Source organism: Pavona decussata, unplaced genomic scaffold (genome assembly GCF_977016875.1).
Source record: "Pavona decussata unplaced genomic scaffold, jaPavDecu1.1 SCAFFOLD_67, whole genome shotgun sequence".
Classification (NCBI taxonomy): domain Eukaryota; kingdom Metazoa; phylum Cnidaria; class Anthozoa; order Scleractinia; family Agariciidae; genus Pavona; species Pavona decussata.
In genome coordinates this window covers 2,625,001-2,634,797 of record NW_028145486.1, presented here as the reverse complement: position 1 = coordinate 2,634,797, position 9,797 = coordinate 2,625,001, and the positions used below count along the sequence as shown (strand labels likewise).

Genomic DNA, 9,797 nt, shown 5'->3' with positions numbered 1-9,797 from the left:
AGTTGACGTGACCCGCCTGAGAATAGGAATAGATCGTGGCGATGTCTATTTAACAAGGGAGAAGGCTTCGATCTGGTTGATTAATCCAGTATAGAGGTAAGTTGCTAAGGGTCAATTAACAGTTGGATTGCAAAGTTTGCTGCTGACCAAAGCTCGTTTTAATCTTCAACCATGCTCTAAAGCCAATAATTTGCTTTCTCCCGGCTTCGTTTCCTCACACTCAGGTTGCGCACCATCACTGAGTAGCTTAGAGGTAAAATACAAAGAGATGAACACAGGAAATCGGCCAGAACTCAGAACTCAGTGCGACATTCAAAAGGCCCTAATGGTTTATAAATCCCTAAACGGCCTCGCTACTCGCTCCATACACTTTCCGAGATTCTGCCGTAAATAAACACAACCTATTCCATTCAGTGCCACGGACTAATTGTCTTCCTAATAGTTTTCCCTATAGCGGTGCTGTTCTGCCGTGGACTAGCCCGGCTCGGGTTTCTCAAAATGCGAGGCAAGCAGGATCTCTGGGTGAATTGAGTTATGTTAATGTAAATAATTTCATTGTTTACTGTTTAACTACTTGTTCTTTGACAGTCAAACTCAAAACGCCGATTATTGAGGAAAAGATTAATTAACTGCAGTGTGTTCAGTGCCAATTGCTTGAGCTTGCTTGTATTAACTTGTATTTTGGGTATCTTGATTAAAGATTCAGTAACGATCGAAACTTCCAATTTATCCGGAACTTATATTTAGTAGTCAGCACCAAGAAATGATATTCGTTAATGTGGAACTATATTAAAGAGGATCATTTCTTCATGTTTCTTACAGTCGTTTATTTACTCTTTGCTTATTAGATTAAATACGCTGCTGTAAATCTCGAATCAAACAACCTCTCCCACCTACGAGAGAATAAAACAATAACGTGATTTTACACTCGGACGGAGACTTGAGTGATGGCAAATGTAAGTACTAGAACATTATTTATCTATTTAATATAATCTTAAACTCTGACTTGGAAAAACTTTAAAACACAACATTTATCAAAAACTTAGAAAAAGACTTTTCGGCCTTCGTCGGTTTCAAAAAGACTATAAATAAGCGGGTGCTAAATGTACTGACAACATGTAACGAAAGATCACCGAGCAGAGCGAGATAACGAAGATAACAGAGTCCTATAAGTTTAAGATTATATTATGTCCATTCCTGAGTACAATTTTAGTAGTTTTCATTATTTATTTATTTATTTATTTATTTATTTATTTATTTATTTATTTATTTATTTATTTACCGAACAAATCTTCACTCGAACTAGAACGTTACAATATAAGATAATAAGATATTCAGCGCTTGTTGAACTTTTATGGAAAAAAAAAGAAAAGAAACAAAATTAATAAGCACAACGGAACTACATTTAGGTACTTATATCAATATCGCGCTCTTTGGAAGGCAAGACAGATAAAGTTCTTATCTCATTTTATCTGGCTTTTTTATTACTGAATATTCCTCATTTCATCAGTGTACCACTGAATGTAACTTTCTAGACCTTTCCCGATCGGGACGACTTCAACTACAGTTAATAAGTTCCAAGTATAGAAAGCGATTTGAAGAGTCTCTCGGACGACTGTAAATAAAATATCTTCAAATCAAAAACCTCAAAAGATAGAAATAGTTACAGACAGCTAATATACTTAATGAACCCTTTTAATCTTTCAAAGCAGAGGAGATATAAAGGAAACAAGGGAATAATTCTCACTGGGCCTGGGGAGATCTGGTTACGAGATAACCTTGAGCCGACAATATGAGCTTAGGTGTAACTCGTAGGAGTGGTTAAACTGTGTTTACTTTTTCGTTTCACAAATGTGAAGGGCGCGACAAATTACACACAGCTTCACTAATGTTCAATTACTTTACTTGCACAATTGACCGTGCAATTCAGTTTCAATTTATTTTTTTGCCATTATTCTTGCACATCGTTGCATGAAAAATTACATTAGACTAAATGAATAAGAGAGAGAAACATATGGCGAGGATGCCCATAGAGAAACCATTGGGGAGTATACGAGCTACAGGCAACTTTGAAATCAGGATTTTAGGCGTAGCTTATTTAATTTATCAATAAATTTAGGTAAAAAAAAGCAAGTACTCAATCAAACACACACAGGCAGCAAAAAAAAAACAAAAAAAAAAAAAACAGCACGTTCAAAACAGGACTAGTCCATTTAGGAGAAAGGATCTTAATTTAGATTTCAACAGAGAAATACTCTCATCATTCTGAATTTCTGAATTAAAGTATTTAAACAGTTTAGGTCCATGAAAACTTATTGCAAACTGACTGATAGTCGTTCTACAATCAGTGATGGCATTTAGCCAGGCCAATATAATGTATACCATGATGTAGGACTAACTATGGCTGTGGTCACTGAAGTATTTTCTAATCCATAGATATTAGTATATTTTTACTGCCATTTTGAATCAACTCATTTAGTGCACACTGCGCATGTCAACTCACGCCCTTCGTAATAAGGTGGACAAGTTGACAAATACCCACAGTTCGCCTGCACCAGGTACAGTAATGCACCGTCGTGATCGCGGTGACTTCCTGGAACCGATTCTGGTTCCTGATCAACACAAATAAAATTCCCTCCTTCATAATTCCAATGTTGAGTCATCAAGTACCCATGATACTCTTTGGTCCATCCATGAGGACAGTCATTCCTTGCAGGGATCATCAGCTGGGTGCCACGTGACCTGACATAGCACACGACACAAGGTGCATCATGCTCGTGGACATTTCTGTTGAAAGGATTGAAGGAACTCACTTCATACTCAGCGCCATATATGCCCCCAGCTCTTTCAAAGGTGTCGGTATATTTTGCGTATTTGGGTTGGTTTGGCAAACAGATGTATTCCGCTCCGCCTCCTTTGTTTTTGTAATGGCCACCTGCTGTGAACCCTAAGTACAGCATAAAAGTAAAAAACAAACTTTAGATGAAGCTTAGGAAGTGACGTTTAGATTGTTTTTCCTTAGTTAGTTAATACTAGTTACATTTAAATAAGTCATTGTGTAAGCTCCTGAAGAATGAGGTAACGTGATTTACTTGAAAACATTCTTTCTCCTGTCTAGATTAATCTCCACCACCTCCTCCCCCCTCTCCTTTTCTTTCCCTCCTCTCCACGACCCCTTGATTTTTTTCATCCTCTGTTGAAAGGTCGACAAAGGAGAAATAGACACCCAGGAGCAGTTTTGGGACGTAGTACATATTCCGATAACTGCAATTTTTGCATGTGTCGTTAAAGTTCCAAAGTGTTTTTTCAACACTCGGCAAATTCCCATCAACTTCTGGTTGTTATGCAAGGTTGAGGTCTCATTCACTGTGAACCCTCTCAGCGAAACCACGGCAAGTTGATAATAATGGTTAGTTATGTAAAGTCCAATGATACATGGGTGTGGTCACAGCCGGGGCAGTGGTTTTTTATCGTCTCCATACATGAGATCGGACTGTTTCTTCATGGCTATCTGCTCCACTTGAAGGCAGCACCTTTTTGTGTGTTATTTTAAGCTCCCGAGTGTTGGTCCGGCCAGGATTTAAACTGACCTCCCGCTCTGTTTTCTTTTTATTAAGGGACTTCCTCAAGCCTCAGACCACACTCCGAGCTATATGTATCATCAACATAATGAGTTATCAGAAGCCTCTTAAAATTACCTATTATAATATTTGCTCCTTATCCAGAATTCCTCACTTCAGTAACAAACGTCATAAAATTCATTAAGTAACACGAAGTGCATACCTACCTGTGTACACAACCTGAGCATCTCCACTGCAGTTTGTGCGCCCCCAGCGAACGTACTTCACTCCAGACAGCCCCTGTCCTTCTAGTCCCTTTTGCCCTTTGGGCCCAGGTGGTCCCTGAGAGCCCTCTCTGCCGCTTTGACCAACATCACCTAAAGCATTTCCAAGATGCGGTTTACTTTAATATTTGTACATAAAGACACGGAGCACTGATTACTTTCTCATGTATTAAACCTGTCTTTATCTAATGAGTCAAATTTGCTATGACTATTGCGTAATCAATAACAAAGTGACTACATCTGGTCTAAAACTATGGCCTCTAAAGCCAGTCCAAACCCCTTGATCAGCATCGTGCTAGATTACAATGTATGAATATTAAGTGAATCACCATCGCAGTTATGTACGCAACATAAGCAGTTGCGTAAAGAAAGCCTGAAAAAAATTGAGGCTTGAACGGGATTCGAACCCATGACCTCTGCGATGCCGGTGCAGTGCTCTACCAACTGAGCTATCAAGCCAACTGAAAGCTGGTCATATTGTAAATTCGTAATATACTCGTAGAGGTGAAGTATTAAAAGTGGAAAATATATGACAACAATGTATTAGTTTTGTTCTTTTTTTCGTGATATCCAATTTCAGAAAATAACCAACGCAAAACCTAAGTAAGTACCTACATACTCTTCACGTTTAGTCCGTTAGTACCTTTTGGCCCAGGAAGACCCTGTGGTCCGACAAGACCCTCTCGTCCGTCGCGACCTGAAGAAATTAACAAAAGAAATAAGGGTTAAGGACTCTCGGTCAATCCGGCTAATATACGAATGTCTGGATTTAACAACAGAGTTGAGAGAATGGCTCCAACGACGGACTAAATATCAACACTCTCGAATCTCGTCACGGTGGTCAAATTACCTCTTCATATTACCTCTGTGGTAAAACCAGACATTCTTTTCCATCTCCCCACCGACGCAGCACAGCTCACAGGTTCTTTAGAAACTAACCCTTTAATCCGTCATTCTAAAATACGACTTCAAAAGATTATGACATTTTTCTATACGGAAACCTCAGTGGAATCGGCATCTGAACAATTAGCTCGAAGCGATAACGAAAGTTTTTCTTCCTGTGCCACAAGAGGGGACCAGCTTAATCTCCAAAATTTAAACAGGAGAGCATTCAACGCGAGACCTCTTAAGGTAAATTTTTATCACTTTGCGCTAAAAATAAAATTAAATCTTTAAAGAAAAAGCACTTTCCAAGCACCGATTAATCCTTAGTTTGTCAACATTGGCTGCCACATTATTCATATCTTGGCATCATGTGGGATTCAGGCATTGTTTATAAATGCTTACTGAATGTTAGGTACTAAAATGTTAACTGAGAGGATGTTTATGCCAATAACATGGACTATTCAAGAACTTTCGTACAGAGCGGTTTCTAATTGCATGTCTTAAAACCAAAACCAAAGAAATTACTCTGGCCAATGGTAGTAGATGTAAACAACACAACGAGCCAATCAGAATTCGAAGCAAATACATGCAACTGGCGCCAAGCGCGGGAAAACGCGTGCGGCAAAAACACGATTGGTTTTGGTTTTGCTTCTCATTGGTTGAGAAAGTGGCGCGAGTTTTGTTAACCAATCACAGAGCGTAGTAATGGAAAACCAAAGCAAACGCGAAATTTCTTTCGACACTCAGTTGAAACCCGCACTATTTCCAATTTGGAGTAACTCCCTCCATTAACTATGCTCTTAGTAATAAACACTTTAGAGACGTTCATTTTTTCAGTTTTCACCAGTGTTATACAGTATCACAGTCCTCACTAACCTGGTAATCCGGGTGGTCCCGCGGGACCTGCAGGACCATCCCTACCGTCCCTCCCGTCCCGTCCTATGTAAAACAAAATAGTTGACATTAGCACTGTAAATGGAACAATCGCCGACTTTTCCGAAACTTGTCACCATAGCGCGCGGCTTAGGTCAGCTCAGACTAGCTTTCGTAGTGCAGTCAGAAGAACGAGGTCTTTTAGGAACAAGACTGAGTTCAATCGCTTACTATTTCGTTCCTTTGCCTGCAGCTGGAATCTGTGCTATTTCAGTTACAGTTGGATCACATACATGTGTCAGCCTTTAAAAAAAAATGATTCAAAGGCGCTGTTACACCGGGCAATTTTTCTCAGTTGCAATTTGTCTCGCAATTTTGTTGCGACACAAGTTGCACGAATCATTGCCCTATAATAAACATGTGTAGCAATTTTTTTGCTGCCGCAACCGTTGCGATAAGTAGAAGTAGGTTCTGAATTCCTGCAACGGTGACCGCAACAAAAACGTTGCGAGACATGTTTATTGGAGGGCATGTTACACTACGCAACCGATCTCCAATGGTCTGCCTCTCTTCCGAGTACGTTTAAGCACATAAAGGGACAAAAATTAAAACTTCCTTTTCTTCCCAGACTTTTAGGGCTCAACAAAAATCGCAATTCTCAGTAGAGCATCCAGTTATCTCGTCTCTTTTAACCAGAATTTGTTCGATTTTTTTTTTCCTGAAAAAACTGAAGACTGCCGTCAAACAAACCTCTGAATGATACACTTGTTCCTAGCACATCTTTTGGAGTGGATTTGTTGTCATTGAGAGCCCTGAAAGGAGGAAAATAGATTAGCGCCAACTTTAAATTTAAAACAGGGATTGATTTTCAAAGTTCGTTGACCTCTAGTAACAGGAAATTTAGCTAAATAGGTTAGGAGAATTAAGTATCTGATGATCCATGGAAAACAAGATTAAACCAGATCCCAAGGAGAAGTATGATACGAGTGGTGGTTCACGCTTTTTTCCTTCTTGAAAACCAACTTATTAAAACAAACGATGTGACGGATTATATCGGTTTACCTGATTTCCAGAACTTTCAGTCGCTTCTCCAGGCTTTGAAGACTTAAAGCAACGGTCCTCCTCAGTCGAACATGCAAATCTTTAAAACCATGCTTGGCTTCATTCTGAGGTGGACTTGAAGGGACGAACGACTTTGTCGCCAGTTCGAGTGAGGTCACCTTCTCATCCATTGTAGCCAATTTCTGTTTCATTTGTAAATGATCCATGAAAAAGAAAGCTTGGAAAACCATGCAACACAAAAGAAAAATGATCGCTGCTATATAAACCAAGCAACGGAGAATCTCGGAGATGCCGAATTTTTTTCTTTGCTCTTTAGTTGTCGTATTCATGGTCAAATGATTTAGTTTATGTTCCTGACCGTACCTTCGCAAAGAAATCTGCCTGAACGCACGCGTCTGCCTCAGCTAATGTGCTTTGTCGCGCTATTTATAAAACGGAAACTAATTGTACTGATAATCTCGCTCACGGCTCAGACGCTACAGAGTTACGTATAGTTCCTTGATCGCTGCCGCATCTTTACTGAACGAGTCAAGGCCTCAACTTAGCAAACTTTCTAAACGGAACAGCCATAGTAACAGGTTAAAAACTACCCGTCGACTTGTAAGCTTTTAATTTTTGCTAAAAAGAAGGAACAGGTATGATGAAAATCCTCCATAGCAATATGGTAATTTTTTCTTCTTTAATTTAATCTAATTTCCCAGATCTAAAGCCTTTTTTCTTTTACCAACTGACGTTTGGAATCACAGTGATAGATTTTTCCACAATTATAATCTTCAATCTTGAAAAACAAATTGCTCCCAACAGCCCCAATTAAGTAAAACCCCCTCCTTTTTTCACACCATCCATCAATTTTAGTATTACAGAACGTGCCTCGATTATGGAAAGAGTCCAGAACTCAGAACAAAAATAGACGTCTTATTTCCTTTAAATCTACTTGTGAGTTTTGATCCAGGCGGTTGGACTTGTTCCACATTTAAAGTGTTGTTACTGCTTATGATTACGTTACTGAGGAATCTTGATAAAACTTGCCATTTGAATATAAGGATCGTAACTGAAAAAAAAACAACAACAAAAAAACAAGCAACAACAACAACTGTTTTCAACAGCTCCAAAATAGCGCCTTTTCCTTTTTCATACCAATTCCATCAATATTCTGATATTTTCTTAGTAATATTAAGGACGTGACTCGATTATGGGACGACTCCAAGACTTAACAAAAATAGAGGTCGCAATCCTTAATCTGCTTACGAGCTTTGACCCGGGTCAAGTACAGGCAAATTAATAAACCATCCGGGCCAGTTTATTCTAAATCTCTTTACACAATTTTAACGTCCTTGATCAAGTTGTGCGTGGATTCCTGTTCTCTAGATTTTACATGTGTGTGCGGACCGGACGACAGAATAAATGGAGCAAGGAGTGCTGCTGATTCATACTCCGTTGTGGCGTCATTTGTTGGTTTGTTTTAGGGCGAGGGGGGTTGTATTCCAGAGACGAGAAGCGCGTAAGGTGTTATGGGGCAGGGCAGTCTAATGCATAAAAAAGGGCTCTGAAAGAAATGTTGAGTACAATAATTGTTCATGTTATATTGGAAAAAATAAAACTAATTTACGTTTTGCTTCTCTCCCCCGTCACGTCCCCTTGTTGTTCACTCGCTTTACTATTCCTAAGAAAAATAAGGTAGTGCTTGTGGTCTAACTTCCGCGCAGTACTGGTGTCCAGTTACCGCTACGTACCTAGTTTTTTTTTTTATTTTTTTTTTATTTGCAAGAAAACACACAGTTACATACAATAATAAACTAGACAGTACTTACGCACTTACACTTTGTACAATATTACAGTTAGCTTACTCACTCGCTGGCCCGCTACGTACCTAGTTACGAAAAGCTGTTATTGGCAAATAATTATGACTGTGCTATCCCCGTATCAAAATTAGCGCGAGATAAAGCTATCAGGATCAATAATGATTTTATTAAAACAAGAGCAATGAGGTTCTCTTAGCTTAAGATTAAGGAAATAATCACCTGAGCCTAGCGTCGCCCCTGACAACTCCCCAGTCGGTTCAAACAGCGGATAAAATATATTGTTAGGAGTACATTTTATCCTCTGGATAGCGATTTGTCTACTGGATATAGTTATCCGCTGCGCTCTTTGAACAACCGGGGCCAGAGGCATATCTGAGAACTATTTGAAAATTTAATGGTGTTTATTTATATCACTCAGGGCGGAATTATTTGCTGCATTTTATTGAACTTCGCACGACTTGCTGTGTTGTTCAGCTAGTTTAGTAGACCCAGCTTGGAGAGCGAAAATACGAGTATTTATCACATCACGCGAAAGACCTCCCTGTATTACACCTTTATTTCGGGTTAAATTATACAAGCTATTAACCGAGTTGTCCACTAGTGCTTCTGATTAAAAGATTCTTTCTGAATAAAATGAATTATAATCCACCCATTAATTTCCGCACTTTCTTATTGGACAAAACACGTCATTTGGTACGAAATCGGATGATAGTTATCGGACGATAACAGTCTCCGATTTTTTCCCGCGAGGTCTTACTTGTCATAATCCGATCACATTTTAACAAAATGTCTTAACTTGGTTAGCTTGCATTTATTTTACTGTCATCACTTCGTGGCCAGTGCTTTTTTGTCTTTTCCGTTGTAAAGAGCGCGCATTTCAGAAACTAATCTGACCCCTTTTAGGCTTGCTGGTATATCGGATGATAATGCCCTCGCCTCAACGGATTGTCCTCAAAATTTAGCAGTCACACTAAAAGCTTCGCTTTTCTGGCAACTGTTTATTTTTCGAGCAATCGTTCAGCCTTGAGCCGTCCTTATCCTCCGATCTTTACTAATAACATGAAGCGTGAAATCAAGATTTTGTGGCATGGTAAATGACTAAATAAATTTAGATCAGTAGTCTGCTCGAGGATGTGCGGCATCTCCTTTATTCGCCACAGAACGAAAATATCAGAAGCTTAACGCACTAACTATCGAGAATAAATGAATATTTGCTGGAATTTATGTAGACATCGTGCGTATTACAAAAGGTCATGAAGGGAGAATGTTCCTGTCGGCAGAGATCCACTCGTGACGTCACGGAAAAGATGGAGTAATCAAAATGGCGGGCG

At 39.3% G+C, this 9,797-nt stretch overlaps 3 protein-coding genes across 4 annotated transcripts in view; 1 reads left to right on the top strand and 2 right to left on the bottom strand.

The window, feature by feature from the left end:
• Window positions 1-9,797, top strand: part of LOC146478056 (uncharacterized) — a 208,781-nt gene that overhangs the window by 105,445 nt on the left and 93,539 nt on the right. The window lies entirely within an intron of this gene.
• Window positions 1-9,797, bottom strand: part of LOC146478062 (uncharacterized) — a 33,221-nt gene that overhangs the window by 21,163 nt on the left and 2,261 nt on the right. The gene's annotated exons all lie outside the window — the stretch shown is intronic.
• On the bottom strand, window positions 1,734-7,690 carry LOC146478063 (uncharacterized). Its single transcript, XM_085112797.1, has 6 exons — window positions 6,665-7,690; window positions 6,353-6,414; window positions 5,606-5,668; window positions 4,488-4,541; window positions 3,788-3,937; window positions 1,734-2,947 (listed from the first exon to the last, which is right to left on the bottom strand). Exons 1-6 carry the CDS (start codon window positions 6,991-6,993, stop codon window positions 2,472-2,474), a joined length of 1,134 nt encoding a protein of 377 aa, XP_084968923.1. The 5' UTR covers window positions 6,994-7,690; the 3' UTR covers window positions 1,734-2,471.

Bases quoted from the DNA above. Each gene is read 5' to 3' on its own strand.
- LOC146478063 (XM_085112797.1), bottom strand. From the start codon at position 6,993: ATGAATACGACAACTAAAGAGCAAAGAAAAAAATTCGGCATCTCCGAG. The intron at 5,669-6,352 runs GTTTGTTTGACG...TGTTTTACATAG, and splicing joins AACAAGTGTATCATTCAGAG to GACGGGACGGGAGGGACGGT. The intron at 3,938-4,487 runs GTACTAACGGAC...GAAATGCTTTAG, and splicing joins GGGTCTTCCTGGGCCAAAAG to GTGATGTTGGTCAAAGCGGC.